The sequence below is a fragment of the Olea europaea genome, chromosome 1, assembly GCF_002742605.1.
Source record: "Olea europaea var. sylvestris chromosome 1, O_europaea_v1, whole genome shotgun sequence".
NCBI lineage: Eukaryota > Viridiplantae > Streptophyta > Magnoliopsida > Lamiales > Oleaceae > Olea > Olea europaea.
In genome coordinates this window covers 27,975,170-27,993,394 of record NC_036237.1, presented here as the reverse complement: position 1 = coordinate 27,993,394, position 18,225 = coordinate 27,975,170, and the positions used below count along the sequence as shown (strand labels likewise).

Genomic DNA, 18,225 nt, shown 5'->3' with positions numbered 1-18,225 from the left:
GGGGACCACATGATTCCAATTTTCCACTTAATTGTATTTTCTTTTCCCCAATTGCCCTTGCGATTTCAATTCTCCCCTCCACTAAACCATAATCCTGAGTCTACCCCTAGTGGTGCGGTCAAAATGAAAAAAGAAAACAATAAAATTAAACATCTCAGCATCTACAAATCTTCACATGAATGAAATATTGTCAAATGAAGTAGGATTATAACCATTTTGGTACTTAATAAATTAAACAGTCATCGTTGGAACAATATTCAATTTACTTCGTGACTACTTGTTCGTTATAATCCTAGTATAAACAATATTCAACCCTTGTTTGGTCTCATTTCTCCAAATTTGATTAAACTCTTTAAGAACATATTTTATTAACTAGTTAGCATTATTCTTTATAAAAATCTATGAAAGCATTTTCACAATAGGTTCTTGGTAGTTGTACATTTAAGGTATTCTACTCTTCTTGGCTAAACTCATTCAGTTTACAGACCCCATGACAAGAGAGGGAGCCACATTTTTTTAAATCATGGCCCCCTCTCTTGTAAGGTGGTCTGTCACCGAGGTGTTCACTGTGCACCTGTGTTCTTTCTTTTTCTTATAGAGAGAAAGTATTACCAATTCAAGAAGTAGAGATTTGAGTAGGGGCGGAAGAATATTTTCTCAAGCAATAATCTCAAATTCAATGGTGATGATAAAAATCACAAATAGGCATGCTTACATTGTTGGGTTGTGTGCCCATATAATGTATTTTGTTATGATAAAACAATAATCTATAATAAATAAATTATGATTTTATTTATTAATTATTGAGCATGCAAATTAAAATGTCTATGATCACCTGTGATAATATAAGTTGGATACTTACGTTAAAAACTATAATGTGCCAATTTATATTTTGATTATAAATAATTTGTTCATAGCTAATGTATAAGGGTTGACATCTTATACTGAAAGGTCATAGTATTAACCAATTCACTATTCATTTTTTTGATTTGTTTTTATCACAAAAAAAGTTAAAAGGTGACACTAGTACACTTGGAATGAATTGATCGGATCACGTGTCGAGTTTAATTTTATAGCATGATCGTACGGAAAATTAAATTCTACTTAACCGTTGTATATTTCATTTAAATCTCTTAACAGGGTTATGTATATCTTTTTGTGATTTTAATAGTTCTTTGATTCATCAATGAGTGAGATCAATATAATTAATCAAATATCTCGATGAGTTGGGAACTTGAGAATGAGCGAAAGTAGAGAACATGAATTCGTGTTGGGAATCATCACCCTAAAAAATAGATAGAGTGGCTGCTTACATATTTTATGTTGAACAGTTAAAATTTGAGCTTAGTGTTTAGCGACGTCTAAATTTCAACATCTATAATTAGTTCACATGACCATTGAAAAAAATGATATTTTAGTTAGTATGAATAATTAGAAGGGCAAAATAGATATTTATTCTCGTACCTAATTATAGAATCTCGGATGGGGATAAAATATATATGGCATGTCAGAGGAAAATATTACATATTTATTGGTTTCTGTGATCTTATATATTCCAAGAGTTCAATCTTTTATCTTTAGTGAAAAAAAAAAGCAAAGACTAAGAAATAGATTGGATGGTCTAGGGTGAACTAGATAAGATCTAATTATTGGAACTTAGATAATATATGTCCAATCAGGTCCCTATGGTAGCTCTACTAAATATTGTGACTTAATTATGGTAATTATAATAGTATTGGGCTTAATTGTAATTACAATAAAATTGTGTACTTAATTGTAATTACTATAGAAGCTATAAACTTAACTATAATTGTAATTGAAGTTTCAAGACTACACATGCAATTAAATATAAACTAATTGAATTTTAATTTTAATTAAAACTCTTATTTGGATTTTATTTAAAACTCTTATTTGAATGTGAAATTATTATTGTAAAGGATTATAACTATTCTATTTCTATAAATAGAGATTGAATGAAACCTAAATACCCAATGCAATTGTACAGCAATCATAATACACAATTTCTTAGTGCTCAGATTTGGAGAGAGAAATAATTATTTTCTCATCTTATTCAATTGTCCAATTTCAGAATTTGTTTTTTGATTTAATTAGATGACGCTGCCCACCCATCATTGTAGTCATGACTTTGGAAAATACCATAAAAAATTTGAAGCATCAATTCTTGCAATTTAAAGTTGGAAGTTTGTGATCCAAAAATGCTAGAAGTTCGTGATTTATAATTTATTCATGAATTAATCATCAAATTTATGTAAAAATTCAAATATTTTATTCTTGATATGACATATTGTAGACATAAAAAAAACAATGGATTAGGTCAATTTAAACAATTAGTCCAATTAAATTTATTAAATTGAAGTTTAATAAGGCCCATAAAAAAATTCAAAGGCTCATCGTATTTTTTTTTAAATCCATAATTAATCAATTATTATTTTTAATTAAAATTAATTGGATAGTTGCCAAATTGGTCACGATTTTTCCCTATAAATAGAACCAAAGATCCATAAGATTAAAAACAAGTGAAAGTGTAGAATGAAATCACGAAGTGCCGAAAAAATTTTGAAATTAGATGAAGAGACAAAATCCTCTCAAGTCTAAGTCCGAGGAACACCAAGAATATCAAAATCTTCTTCAAAGCAAGCAAGTCTAAGCCAAGTCTAAGAATATCAAAGTCTTCTTCAAATCAAATTCAAATCCAAGTCCAAAGCCCGAAATCCAAGCGACAAACAAGCCAAATTTTCAACAAATTCTTGAAATTCAGGATTCAAGTCGCATGGTCTCTCATCTTCAAACGTTAAAATCATTAATTAGAGGATTCTTGCAATTTTGCAATTACAAAATGTTAATATTCACTTATATTTTTCAAAAAATACAATTTCTAACAATTTATGTATTTTAATATACGAAATTCGTTGTATACATACACGTGAACATCTATACAATATTGTTTATTAAATTAAAGATTATTTTTTTTTATTTCTGAATAATTCCCCTTGAGCATTTCAACATAAGCAACCGCCACACAAATCAAGTAGAATCAATCTACTTGTACAAAGTTTGTTTACAAAATTAGTTTACAAAGTATTGGGAAAATCAAGCCATTGATTTCAAAAACTGATTTTGAAATGATTGATCTAAATATTGTCAACACATAGTTTGTAAACCAAATTCGTCAATACTGTTTGTACACATAGCATGATTCGATCAGATAAGTACTACTAATGCCTGAGTAGGCAGATTATCGATAGGGGGCTAGCTTGCTTCCATTGGCGGCAGCATTCTAGGTATACCTGATCTCTGACACTTAGCAAAGCCCATAAAAAATTTCTTCATCACCTTCCCCAGTTACTCCTGTAGTAGTCTTATAACAAATAAATAGGCTTGTTCCTAACTTCTAATTATACATGACATTATCCTAGCTTCTTGACTAAACCAAACACAGTCGAAATAATGACAATTTCCTTTGCTCAAATCATCCTCTTCACAATCACAGCCATTTTAATATTCTCCACCCCTTCAACAGCCCAAGCTGGAATTCTCTCTCACCCTTTCAAGAAAGTTTACGCCTTTGGCGACGCCGAAACCGACACCGGCAACACAAGGTCAGCCACCGGTCCGACCATATTCCGGTTCGTATCCAACCATCCTTATGGCCAGTCATTTTTCGGCCGACCCACAAACCGATACTCCGACGGACGTCTCATGATTGACTTTTTGGCCGAAGCCCTGTCGTTACCGTACTTGCCGCCGTATCGCAACAAGACTGCTGATAAATCACATGGAGTGAACTTCGCTTATGCAGGCAGCACTGCATTGACACACAGTTTCTTTCTGAGCAATAATCTTACACTCAACATTATTCCTGTCTCACTTCAGACACAGCTCAGTTGGTTCAACGAGTTTCTTGAAAAGGAAAGGTGTTCAGGCTCGCCAGCATTGTTCCGGTGTAAGGCAGAATATATAAATGATGCACTGTTTTGGGTTGGAGAAATGGGAGCAAATGACTATGCATATAGCTACAGATCTTCTGTGCCAGCCGAAACAATTCAAGAACTTGCCACCACTCGGGTAATCGAATTTGTACAGGTAATATTTGGAGTGTGTGAAACCTAATTATTTATACCTTCGACCGCATAATCTACTGATATAATAATTCAACCATAAAAAGGGCAAGGGCCTCAACGTAATAGATATCTACGGCGGTGAGTGTGGGCGTAACTAAGGGTGAACCCATATATTGCTTTTTTGTTTTCGAGTTTCATTCTGTTTAGCATGATGATGGCTACATTTTCTATGCAGTGCTTAGGATTCTTAGATTAAAATAAAATTTTATTATTATTTTAATTATTTTCGGATTTTTTGTCAAACTAGACAGTAAAATATAACAGTTGGAGAGGATTTACCGGAATCATAAAAATCACAAATTTTTAAATTTAATTATAACTTATTAGCATGAAAGTTACAGTTATTGAATTACATAAATCCCTTATTTTTCTTCAAAAAATAAAACTGAAATCATTTCATATATCTTATACGATTCAAGCATTATTTTCCTTATATTTTTGTTGTGGAGCAAATCTTGAGAGTTTTTGAGAATCTCTTGTAATTGATGCAGAAGTAATTCCATCGTTATATTTTAAGAGTGATTGACCAAAAACGTCGCATCACTTTGGAAATTGTGCTTCCACAAGTCTAGATCGTTCCATAAATTTTCTTTTCTGCATTTTATTATTCTGCAATTAATTTGTTGACAGGCATTGCTAAATAAGGGTGCAAAGTATATCCTTGTTCAAGGCCTGCACCCCACAGGCTGCCTGACGTTGTCTTTGGCAACGGCTCCTTCAGATGATAGAGACAAAATGGGGTGTGTGGCCAGTGTGAACAACAAAATCTACACTCACAACACAATCCTCCAGTCGAAATTGAATAATCTCCAGATAAAGTTCCCACAAGCCATCATTGTATATGCAAACTACTGGAATGCCTTCTATCATGTGTTCGAAAATTCCGATGAGTATGGCTTCAACGAGAAATTCAAAGCCTGTTGTGGATCCGGGTGCGGAACCTACAAATTCGATGCACTTTTTGCATGCGGCTCGCCTCCCTCGACTGCGTGTAACAACCCTTTCGAGTATCTGAATTGGGATGGTGGACATCTCACTGAAGCCACGTACAAGGTTTTGGCAGATTTATTCATCAATGGGGCATATTGTGAACCAACTTTCAGTTTTTTACTGAGCAATAAGATGCAATCAGGATAGATGGATCATAGATCCCCTTTGTATCCCCTCCAACAATAATATGATTGGCATAGAGTGAGAATCAAATCTATGGTTTGGCAAAAGTTTTCAGAATATGCAACTCTAATATCAATGGCATATTTGGTAAGTACATGGCATGGAACAGTACAAACCCCACTACAGTGCTCGAATTTTTTTTGATAGAAGGGGTGACCGACTCTCACAATGGCAGGGAACCACTTTTTTTTAAGACTTTTTTATTCACGCAAGACTCACGACATGTAAGGGGATGTCAACCATTCGGGCACGAAAATTTGGGCAAAGTGGCAAAGTTTTGGAATAGTATAAAAATGAAAAAGAAGTTAAAATCTTGATAATTAGTTGAGGATCCATATGGAATTTATCAATAAATCAAACTAGAGGTAAAAAGGATGGTCATTTTACTCAAAATTTGATATTTTAACGATCAAACAAACGGTTTCTATCATGAATCATGAAAGCATGTCAGGTGCAGACTCTTGTAAACTTTTGAACATCGGGTGCTAGAAGTCAAATGTTCGAAATTTCATTGTCTCAACCTTCAAAAGTTCATAACCATAAGTGCAATATACCCTATAATATAATACTATGAACATCTATGTCTCGAAAAATTATAATTTATTAGATGTAATTAGAAATTTGTGGACGAGGCTCAAAGTATTATCAATTACTTTTTGTTAGAATACAAATCTAAGATTCGTATTTACAACATTATAATTAATGCGTAAATTAAACATGAATTCTATGTGTAATACATCCTCATCCAAATTCTACATCTAATACGAGTACACAAAAATTATATTCTAATACAAGCATATCTATGTCAGTTCTAAGGAGATAAGATATTGGTAGACTATCAATGTTCGAACTCCATATTTTGATTGATCAAAACAAGGTAATTAATTTGCCAAAGAAGCAATTTTCATCCTTGAGGGATTAGAAAATCTGAAGAGTGAAAAATTCACAAAATTATTCAATGTCTGGAGACGATTCTTGAAGCAGATCTGGCAAGGATTCAAGTTTCTTCAAATTCTTATCTTGGGCTTGGGCTGGCCTACAATTTATATGAATTGGGCCTGTACAAAAATGTCTCTTTTTTTTTTTAAGTTTTTTGTTGGTTTTGGGCTTGTTCAGCCCATTGCAGTCCCAAATTCGCCCCTGATTAAGACCTGTGTCCATGTCCTCTAACCAGTGTACGTCATTGATTATGATTACAAATTCAAAATCTACAAGAAGATTGTAAACGAAGTGGAAACCTAGAACATAGAAAGAGCCTATGATTCATAAATCATCGTAAAATGATTTTACTATCCATAATCTTTTAATGAATGTACTATTATGATTTACAGGGCCTGTCCTGGCCCAAGCCAAGCAAGGCCATTGCCTTGGACCTTGGATTTTAAGGGACCTCTTAAAAAAAAGGCCCAAAAGCCACCCCAATACAAAACCCTCAAATCTCTTTTAAAATAATAATAATACTAATAATCAGCAGATGAACATCCATTGTCAAGAACGTGAGAGAAAATTGAAAATGCAATCGTCAATACCAATCGATGATTCGGCAATCCCTAAAGGCTACCAGCAAAGGTTCCGGCTAGAAATCTGATTACCCAACTGAGTACTTTTCTCTTCGTCTTCCTATTGAAGTGTTGTGTTGAGGTAATTCTGCAGGTTGCAAATTAATTATTCTTATTCTGGAATTGGATAGATTTTGGGTATTGGTAATTTGTTTATAGAAGTAATAATGTAATTGATATGAAATTTATAGAAGTAATTGATACGAAAATTTGTTCAATATATCAACTGGTTATTTACTAATTTGCTGTTAGGCAGAAGAAAAGATGAAAAGAACAAATAATACTTATAAATCCGTGTATATGTGTTGGATTCTGTCTGGATTAAAATGGATGTAATGTTTGATAAAACAAAAAAGATCAACTAAGAAATTTAGTTACCATATTCAAATCTGACTATGTAATATCTTCTGAATTTTGGTAATGTCTGTTGTGACTTTTGGTGAACAAATAATGTTCAGAGTTCTCAGAGAAGTTTTATTTTGCTTTGCTACTCTATCTTTTGAATTGTGTAAATTCTTCTTTTTAATATAAAAATGTTAATTATTAAACTATTTAAATAATATTACACTTGTAAAATAAAATATATGTTGAAAGGTCTCATAATAATTAATCATCTACGGCCTCTAAGCCGAAGTCGAAGCCTAGAACATAGAAAGAGTCTAAGATCCAATAAATTAAGCCTTCGCTTGAGCTCCATTTTTTTCATGAAAATACATTCTATAAAAGTGATTTGACACAATTTCAACCACACATTTTTTAATAAAATAATATTACACGTAAATCTAAGAAATTTTCTTATTTTTTAACCACATATTCACTATCATAACATTATTTCAAAATGATTTTTTTATTTTTTTATTTTTGAGAAAAATGGGGTTCAAACAACCCTAAGGGGTAATTAATACAAAACATCGTTATCTTTCAATGCTATTGTGCAAAACGTCCTTACATTTTATTTTTTAGCATTTTCACATTTCGTTGCGGAAAATGTTCTTTTCATTCAATTTCTCAATAAAAAAACTGTAAAATGATAAATATACTCCCATATTTAAATAAAACAAAAAAATAAAAATAAATTGCAATTATACTACCAAATTTTTAAAAAAAAAAAAACTACAAATGAGTCCAAATAAATTATTGAAAAACTTGCAACAGAGGTCCCCAAACATTTAAAACACTAGTAGACCTTCCCAAAATCTTTAATTTGTTACAACCGTCACCCCAAACCTTTCGAAACATTGTGTCGGAGGCCCTTTTGGACGATTTTCATCCAAATATTTGTTAGTTGACTAAGAAATTTGACTTTGATCATATTTTTAATATTTTTGAAAGGGTAAAATAGTAACTTTTAATTTATTACATTAAAATAAGTTATAAATTAAATTAGAAAAAATAAGAAATAAGAAATCTAAAAAAAAAAACCAATCATCTTCTTCCCCCTAGCCCACATCCACCTCCACCCCAAAATCATTTACCTACCATCGCCACCGCTACCAGCACCTCTACCCCCAGCCATAAAAACCCAAATCAAAGCTCGAAGTTTTATGCAAAAATATGTATGTAGATTTGTAGCTATATTTTGGGTTAGTATTATATAGTGTTCTGGTAAGAAAAAACTCATTGGATAAAATGGAGAAATCCAACAGGGGCGACATAAATCGAAAGTATTTAAATTAGGGTACACCGTGAATTTTGTACTGATATTAGCTCCATCTCTGTTCTCATTCGAAGTTACCGTAATTATTTCATCATAAACCCTAAGCAGAAATAAGCCCTTTCCATTAATCGTCTCTTGGAGCTTTTTGTTCCACTTGAACATTCGCATATTACACGCAAATCTAAGAAATTTTCTTATTTTTTAACTAAATATTCACTATCATAACACCATTTCAAAATGTTTTTTTTTTTTTTTTTTGGGGGCTCAAACAACCCCTAAGGGGTAATTAGTACAAAACATTCTTATCTTTCAATACTATTGTGCAAAACATCCTTACATTTTATTTTTTAGCATTTTCACATTTCATTGCAGAAAATGTTCTTTTCATTTAATTTCTCAATTAAAAAAAAACTGTAAAATGATAAATATACTCCCATATTTAAATAAAACAAAAAAAAAGAATAAATTGCAATTATACTACCAAAAGTTTAAAAAAAAAAACTACAAATGAGTCCAAATAAATTATTGAAAAAATTGCAGCAGAGGTCCCCAAACATTTAAAACATTAGTAGACCTTCCCAAAATTTTTAATTTGTTGCAACCATCCCCCCAAACGTTTCGAAACATTGTGTCGGAGGCCCTTTTGGACGATTTTCTTCCAAATATTTGTTAGTTGACTAAGAAATTTGACTTTGATCATATTTTTAATATTTTTGAAAGGGTAAAATAGTAACTTTTAATTTATTACATTAAAATAAGTTATAAATTAAATTAGAAAAAATAAGAAATAAGAAATCTAAAAAAAAAACCAATCATCTTCTTCCCCCTAGCCCACCTCCACCCCAAAATCAGTTACCTACCATCACCACAGCTACCAGCACCTCCACCTCCACCCCCAGCCATAAAAACCCAAATCAAAGCTCGAAGTTTTATGCAAAAATATGTATGTAGATTTGTAGCTATACTTTGGGTTAGTATTATATAGTGTTCTGGTAAGAAAAACTCATTGGATAAAATGGAGAAATCCAACAGGGGCGACATAAATCGAAAGTAATTAAATTAGGGTACACCGTGAATTCTGTACTGATATTAGCTCCATCTCTGTTCTCATTCGAAGTTATCGTAATTATTTCATCATAAACCCTAAGCAGAAATAAGCCCTTTCCATTCATCGTCTCTTGGAGCTTTTTGTTCCACTTGAACATTCGCATATGTAAGCTTTTGATTTCTTATGTTGTGACTACCATCTCTAACACGCACAACATGACGAATTTTATAGAAATTTTTGGAAAAGTTGAACTGGAATAGTCTGTATACATATTGATTAGGGTTTTGGTAGTAGAAGAATAGGGGATTGGGTGTGATTGTGGTTACATTTTGATTTAGGTTTTTGTGGCTGGGGATGGAGGTGGCGTTGGTCGGTAACTGATTTTGGGTTTAAGGTGGAAGGGGTGAGAGGAAGAAAGATGATTGATTTTTTTATTTTTTTTTTATTTTTTTTTCTAACTTGTTTTAATATAATAAATGGAAATTTACTATTTTATCATTTCAAAAATATTAAAAATATGGTTAAAGTCAAATTTCTTAGTCAACTAACAGATATTTGGATGAAAATTGTTCAAAAGGGTCTCCGTTGCTACATTTCAAAATGTTTGAGGTGATAGTTGTAGCAAATTAAATGTTTGGAGAAAATTTGCTAATGTTTTAAATGTTTGGGGCCTTTGCCACAATTTTTCCTAGATTATGAAAAGGGTAATTATCACAAGGACTATGCTATGGGTGCATAGGCGACCGGAACCCCTCCAATAGGGAGCTCCATGTGTCCATTTTGGACACCATTATGAATCCCCCTATGTACAAGAAGATTAATTCTTATTACAAAATGTCTTTACCTTTCAATATTATTGAGCAAAATATTACATCTTTCATTTTTTATTATTTTTACCTTTATTTCTCCATTTTATTGCGAAAATCATCATTTTTCATCAATTTTTTTAATTAAAAACTGTAAAATGACGAATATCCATTACTATTTAAATAAAACAAAAATAAAGAACAAATAGTAATTATATTCCCAAATTTTTCAAAAAAAAATACAAATAAATTTCAAATAAATAATTGAAAAAAAAATTCACTCTTTTTTTAATTATTTAAGTCGAAGCTAAAGTCAGCAACTCATTGTATAAATTTGTAGAGACATACATAACAATAAATTTTGTGGCGGTTGACAACTTTAAAGAAATGTCATGTTATGTTTATAATAAGAGGAGGTCCTATGTGATAACCTTATATGTGGCATTCCTTTCGCTTGGCACCGTGGCTTCACTAATTTGAATTTCTCCTTTCCTCGATAGAAAGATTAGTGCCCTTAAGCAATAAATAAAAAATCAAATTTTTAATAAATTTTAATAAAAAATTATGAAATTCATAAAATATATTATTAAAATTAATGTCAACTTTAAATCAAATTTTTTAACTGAACTAAACAAAACTAACACTATCAAAGTTAAATTATACATTTTAACGAATAGAAAGTTAAAGCAAACACAGACATTTGAATGTATTGGAAATTTCGCCTTTTACTTTCGTATTTATATTTTATTTATGTGAGTGCAAATTGTAGAAAAATATCTTCTTCAATATTTTTTTATATCACAAATGAAGGGCGCAGGGGACAAGACTTGAGAGATGGGTTATATCTTCAATGTACATACACGCATATAAGTCCTAATCCATAGATCTACCTTCGGTTCCTGGATCGCAAATCGCAGCCTAATAGTTGCGAATCGTACCAGTTAAGGTACGTAACCAATTGAGATTCTGTAAACTTTTGTAAACCCTAATTTCGTTATTACTTAAATCGACATTGAATTACTTTCGATGACGGAACATTTGGAAAATTGAATTCTGAACTAAATTTTATAGAAATCCTGTCTTTTTAATTTCTGGGTCATCTCTATTTTGCCTCTTTAGTAATGGATTGTATGTTTTGTAGACTTTGTTGAAAAGTTGAACATTTACAAGTTAGAACTGTGGTTAAAATTTGCACGGATCTTGTTTTTATTTTTTTTCTGGGTTCATTTCTTCTTTTTTCCCACCCTATTTTACAATTAATTGTATATTCTGCTGACTTTCTGGAATATGCGAGTTTCTTGTGCATAAAACTGTACTCTTTTTGCTTCTGTAGTTTGCCTCCCTAGTTTGATGGCAGATTTATTTTGAAGGCTTGTGTAAAAGATTATTTTTTTTTCTTTGTATGTAGTGTAATGGATGCTTAAACTCTTCAATTAGTACCTGATTTTGGTATTATTGTGAGAAGAGAATTTTTATTGTTGGGTTGGAGTGGGAATATCTTGCTGCTGATACTATGGAAAGTACGTGTTGGAAGTTTAAATGGGCAGTTTGTTGAAATGCAATTGGGGACTCAGAGTCCGGACATGTTAAAACCAATTCAATGCCTTTAGTTCTAAATATGATTCCTCATTTCGATGAGACATTTTGTGTTGAGATCTTAGAATATGGATGCCCTGGCCTACATGATGATGTATCTTTTGGTTGATTTTTTATATTTTCATTTTTTTTAGGAGATTTCTGAAAGATGGTTGGAATTTTATTTTGAGGTACAAAGTGGTCATTTTCGTGTTTCTCTAGTATGGAGCTGTATGAATGTCCTTTTTGAGCCTAATCTGACAATTATAGCTTAAGGAATTGGGAGATAGATTTATTCCCTCGTCAATCCTCTGTGCTGTTATAAAATTGGGGACTTATAAAAAAAAAAATTATAAAATTAGGGAAAAAGCTTATTAGGTGCCTTATTCAGTAAATTGCATGGAATTGAACTTTTATAATTTCTGATAAATGTAGCAGTCTGTTCAAATTTGATTCTTCGAATGACTATAATCCATTTTGATCTGTGCCTTCAATGAGAATCTTCTTGGGTTGATAAAGATTTTTCTTGAAATAAAACCATCAAAGATTTGCTTAGAATATTTATATTGTAGATATACAGTGGAGTGTGTTATATTGGTAATCTAATGCAGGTTATGAACCTTTCCTTAGAGGATCTATTAGAAACAGTTCTTGATTTGTGAGAAAAACAAAAATCATGCATATAAAACAGGTTCTTTTCTCGAATATTCTTTGGGTGAAATGCATATATGGGATACGGAAAGCTTGAATTGAAACTCAACATTAATTGTTGTATGGGAGTACGAATATTAATTTATTGAAAGGCAGTAACTATAAACTTCTTATGCACCTTTATGTTTAAGAGTCCTTAAAAAATTATTTGATTATTATTTGAAAAGGACTTCATTTATTAAATCAGGATTGGTAGAGTAGAACAAGGTTCTGGCAACTTTTGAACAAGATACCAACGAGATTAACTGAATAGTAATGGAATCACAAGATTTACTCCAATATTGATTCCAGATGATTAATGTTATTTATTTTAATTGAATAATTGAATTGATTTGAATCATATGACATGAATCGTGGATTAATGGATTTTGACTAATATATATGTGCATGTAGGAAGACTGGGGACGAATTGGAGTGCTCTCTTTTCCTTGGTAGCCCTAACTGAAAGTGTTGGATGAATTGTTTGCCGGAAAAACTTTACTATCGAATCATAAACTTTTTGATGTTGACTAAATTGCAGGACCTGTAATCTGAAAGCTGTCACCATGTCTTCTTCATATCTTCCAGCAACCACAGATTCGCTTGTTCTGGCTACTGAAACAAAAACTCCATCCGAGGCTATATCTATCCTCTATCGCGTACTTGACAACCCCTCATCTTCTTCTGAGGCTCTAAGGATAAAAGAACAGGCCATCTCCAATCTCTCCGATCTTCTTAGACAAGAGAACAAAGCTGAGGAACTAAAAAATCTACTGACCCAGCTCCGTCCGTTCTTCTCGTTGATACCCAAAGCAAAGACTGCAAAAATTGTCCGTGGAATTGTTGATGCAGTAGCCAAAATACCAGATACATCAGATCTCCAAATTGCCCTCTGCAAGGAAATGGTGCAATGGACCCGTGCAGAGAAGCGAACTTTCCTTCGCCAACGAATTGAGGCAAGACTTGCAGCTCTTTTGATGGAAAACAAGGAATATTCTGAAGCATTAAATCTTCTTTCAGGCCTGATCAAGGAAGTAAGAAGATTAGATGATAAGCTCCTGCTTGTCGATATAGATTTGTTGGAGAGCAAGCTCCATTTTTCTCTGAGAAACCTTCCTAAAGCTAAGGCTGCACTTACTGCTGCAAGAACAGCTGCCAATGCTATTTACGTGCCTCCCGCTCAGCAGGGCACCATAGATTTACAAAGTGGGATTCTTCATGCAGAAGAGAAGGATTACAAAACTGCTTATAGCTATTTTTATGAAGCTTTTGAAGCTTTCAATGCCCTCGAAGATCCTCAGGCCATATATAGCCTCAAGTATATGTTGCTCTGCAAAATCATGGTTAGCCAAGCTGATGATGTTGCAGGAATAATATCCTCCCCCAAGGTGGGTTTGCAATATCAGGGCCCTGAACTCGATGCAATGAAAGCCATCGCTGATGCTCATTCAAAACGTTCGTTGAAGCTTTTTGAGACTGCTCTTCAAAATTTTAGGGCTCAGCTTGAGGAAGATCCTATTGTCCACAGGCACCTTTCTTCCCTTTACGATACACTGCTTGAGCAGAACCTTTGTAGGTTGATTGAACCTTTCTCAAGGGTCGAGATTTCTCATATTGCCGAGTTAATTGAATTGCCTGCCGACCATGTCGAGAAGAAATTATCGCAAATGATCTTGGACAAGAAATTTGCTGGAACTTTGGACCAGGGTGCTGGATGCCTCGTCATTTTTGATGATCCCAAAACAGATGCTATATATCCAGCTACACTAGAAACCATTTCGAATATGGCCAAAGTTGTGGACAGTCTTTACGTGAGATCAGCCAAAATAATGGCATGAGGTTGAAATTGTTGGATGTCCTTCCAATTGGCAGCTACTTTTATCTTTTCTATCTCGGGATTCATCAGGTTGTGCTTGCTTTTTTACTCCATTTACACTCTCTTCAAGTTAGTGTACTCTCTGTTAAACATTTTTCGCTCTAGGTTCTTTAAATTCTTAAAATTTTCGATCCCCCCTTACGGGCTTCATGATCTGTTTGAACCTCTATGGCTATTTCCAGAGTCGGACTGATTCTTTTCTTGGATGTGTTTTTATCGTGGTGTTCATAATTTGCTATGAATTTGTTGACAAAAATGGAAGTAGAGCTTGATTATAACTATAGGTTTTACTTACAGCGTTAATTCACTTTCAACATCTATTGCAGACAGAATAAAAAAAAAAAAAAAATTCTGAATCTTGTACATTCTTATTCACGTCCCAAAACTTGCCATAAATTTATCGAATTGCCCTATGGAAGCATATCTTCTATCAAGAAAGTCATGCATCTTTGAAGTGCTCATTCGAGTCGTAGAAAGACTTGATTTGACCATTTTTCCAGGTATTGAGAATAATGAGGAAGAATCCCAATGCACAATAATTCAATTCGCTCGAAGAACTGGGACTTTCCGGCGCGCTAGTATAATATCATTCATTTGGGCAATTCGGAGCAAAAGTTGATTTATTTTCTGCAAAAAAGTACGGCCAGTTAGCCAATGGTTATAACTCCGGAATGAAATCTCATAAGAAAGGAGTTCACATTACGTAAACTAGTTTACTAATCAGTAAATGAATAACTTTCAAAATAATTAATTTTTATAATGGTCAAGGATGGAAATCAATGTAAAAGTTACTTTACAAAGAAGTAACTTATTTAATTTAAAAGTAATATTGGTAATCTTTAAGTTTAGGCAAACACGCTCCCAACAAATAATACAAGAGCTGCAAAGGCATTCTTTAAAAGTTATGTGAGATACAACTTAATGCAATAAATAAAATTTTATTCTTAATACGCAATTTCCATAAATCTTATTGCGTCATCATAAGCAATTTTAAAAAAAAAGTGATTTATGCTAATTATTGACCCACGTAAATTCTTTGTGATCCGTACATGAATAACATTAAAAATTTAAAAACTCCAAACATATTACAGTTTAATGTCAATAATTGTATCATGATTGATTGAGCTTAAAAATAAGTAAAAATTAATTTTAAGTAACAATTATTTCCAAACTCATTTAGATAAGTTTAGGTTTCCTTACTTTGAAATTTAAAAAAAAAAAAAAATTACTAAATTTCAAAGTCACTGTTACTTTACAATTGAAATAAGTAACTAATTTACAACTTCTATCAATAAAATCTTTTATTTATTTTAAGACATATTTACTTTTAAATAACTTATTTTCAATTTTGATCAATAATAATTCTTATTTATTTCAAAACTTTTAAACTTATAAGTAAACTTTTTAAGCTTAAGATCATGCCTTAAAACTATATGAATTTTTTTTTTCTGAATCAAACCTGGTCTTTTTCTTTGATGAGAAGTAATAGGTGCTCCTTCTGCTCCATCTTCATTGATTTCCACCATTTCAACACTCTCCTATGCAACAAGGACGCTAAAACAACTGCTGCGACTCCAGAAACTGACCACAATCCAACCTTAAAGCAATCAAATTTTCTTATCTTAAGTAAAATCCGAAAAATACCCGAATTCAAGACTCCCAAATTCAATCTTTTCGACTGGTTAACATCTCTTTCCACCCTTTCGACTCCATCTTTTCTACCATCGTCGCCACCAGATGACATTATCCCTGACAAAAATGGCTGTGGCTCGTGGACTTGTTCGTTGTTGCGCGGAGTCGGGACAGTTCGGTCTTCATGATCATTTGGAGCAAAATTTGAGCCATTGTTGTGCATTGAGTTGTTATTGTTCAGCTTTATGTCCTCCCAATCGGACAGGTCTTCTGATACGTCGTTCTTCTCCATGTTGTAGTAAGGTTGTTAGTCGAGAGGCAGAAGAGGAAATCGAGTAGTGTAACAATGCTGCTAATGTTCATTACACAAAACATTATCCCTTCTTTGATTATTTGAAATAAAATTCACAAAAAATCTTGCTTGGAAGATAATGTTCTTGGAAAACATTATCCCTTCTTTGACTATTTGAAATAAATTTCACAAAAAATCTTGCTTGTAAGATATTTTGCTGGAAATATCATGAAAGGCACTTTTCAGAATTTGTATTTGTCGGCTAGTTTTTTAGGCACATAATAAAGAAAAACACAACAGCAAGTAAATTAAGAAATTGACTTTTTATATCCAGAATTTGGGTTTTGCAGCTAATTACTTTGGTCTTTTCTTTTACTTATTTCTTTGCTTTTGTGATATTTGGAATTGAATATTATTTTTCTTTTAATTGTGCACACATAATTAAGGTGATTACAGTTCATTGTTCCATTCAAAATCAACATCCACAATGACCCACAATTCTAGGTGCCGATTTTATTGAACTAGTCCTCTACTAAAGTAATTCTATCTAGGTAACGTGTCATCTCCAAGCACGTGTCCGTTGATATTAATTTTTATGACTATATTGGATAAAACTCACCTTAAAACTAGCATTTAAAGGGGATGGTGCCCGAATATTGAAGTTCAAAACTAACATAGAAACCAAAGGAACGAAAGGGTAGAAGAGTACGATCAAAGAGTATAACATGTGCCCGCATCAGGTGTAATTCTCGAATTTCACGTTCAGTATATCCTAGAATTTCTAGATTCCTCTGCACAAAAATTAAAACGTACCCCCCAAATAGCAAAATGTTATAATAATTGAATTATGTACGTGGCAATATCTTGGAATTGAGAGCCAAAATGTAGTGCAATGCAAGAGAACACTTGATATATTCGATAAGTACTGTTTTCAGGATCCCACATTGGAAGAACAAGGAAAAGGAGGAATTGAGGAGTAATATAAAAGAAGACCTCGTGGGATTGAGCAACATACTTACCTGGACAGGGTCAATGGACGATCAAGAAGGCCTATGGCATAGATTGGCGACTTCTATTGCACTTTGGTGGGGCGCCTGTCTAAGGTCGGCACAAGTGGTCGAGCCTATGTCATAATTTGTTAAAATGGGCCTCTGTTAGCGCAGCCCCTGCCCCAACTCGTTAGTTCAGAGTATTATTCTTCATTTGGGCTCTAATTTTGCTTTTGCCCGAGTCTGAACCTGAGCTTATTAATTGTTCTTAGTGGTCTGTATTTGACTTTGACCCTTTGTAAAAGATTTTCTATCATACTAGTCATCGTCACGTGCCTTGCATGAATTTTGAATTTATTGTGTGTGTGTGTATATATATATATATATTTATTTATTTATTTATTTATTTATTTTTATTTTTTTAAACTAAATAGTAATATTGATAATGTCATACCCACCCAACTTGATATATATTTAATATTTTATTTTATGTTGAAAAAATAAAAATCTGGAAAATTTTTTGAAATTCAGTTTGGTAAGTGAATTACGGTGTTTTGCATTCCCGGTTCGTAAGTGCAAAAATCTGTATATAAAAAATACAGTAAACTGCAAATACGGTAGACAGCATATATAGTAAGTTACAAATACGATAGGCAGCATATACGGTAAGCTGCAAATAGGTAATGTGAAAATATAGTAAATTGTTTGCAAATACGATAAGCTGCAAATACGGTAAGTTGTAAATATGGTAGACAACAAATACGGTAATGTGCAAATACGATAAGC

General features: G+C 32.6%; 3 protein-coding genes across 5 annotated transcripts; 2 read left to right on the top strand and 1 right to left on the bottom strand.

Annotated features, from left to right (window-relative positions):
• Positions 1-3,410: 3,410 nt before the first annotated feature.
• On the top strand, positions 3,411-5,387 carry LOC111399589 (GDSL esterase/lipase At3g48460-like). Its single transcript, XM_023026992.1, has 2 exons — positions 3,411-4,104; positions 4,773-5,387. Exons 1-2 carry the CDS (start codon positions 3,469-3,471, stop codon positions 5,277-5,279), a joined length of 1,143 nt encoding a protein of 380 aa, XP_022882760.1. The 5' UTR covers positions 3,411-3,468; the 3' UTR covers positions 5,280-5,387.
• A 5,753-nt stretch (positions 5,388-11,140) lies between these two features.
• Positions 11,141-14,732, top strand: LOC111399546 (26S proteasome non-ATPase regulatory subunit 11 homolog). Of its 3 annotated transcripts, XM_023026940.1 has the most exons (3): positions 11,158-11,331; positions 13,065-13,102; positions 13,192-14,732. In XM_023026940.1, the coding sequence occupies exon 3, from the start codon at positions 13,217-13,219 to the stop codon at positions 14,486-14,488; it is 1,272 nt and encodes a 423-aa protein (XP_022882708.1). In that variant the 5' UTR covers positions 11,158-11,331; positions 13,065-13,102; positions 13,192-13,216; the 3' UTR covers positions 14,489-14,732. The 3 variants fall into 3 exon arrangements, with proteins under 3 accessions (XP_022882699.1, XP_022882708.1, XP_022882716.1); XM_023026931.1 differs by lacking the exon at positions 13,065-13,102 and having other exon boundaries at positions 11,141-11,331; XM_023026948.1 differs by lacking the exons at positions 11,158-11,331; positions 13,065-13,102 and adding an exon at positions 11,372-12,651.
• Positions 14,733-14,778: 46 nt separating this feature from the next.
• On the bottom strand, positions 14,779-16,646 carry LOC111399561. The gene is made up of 2 exons (XM_023026959.1): positions 15,986-16,646; positions 14,779-15,153 (listed from the first exon to the last, which is right to left on the bottom strand). Exons 1-2 carry the CDS (start codon positions 16,448-16,450, stop codon positions 15,067-15,069), a joined length of 552 nt encoding a protein of 183 aa, XP_022882727.1. The 5' UTR covers positions 16,451-16,646; the 3' UTR covers positions 14,779-15,066.
• Between the last annotated feature and the right edge of the window lie 1,579 nt (positions 16,647-18,225).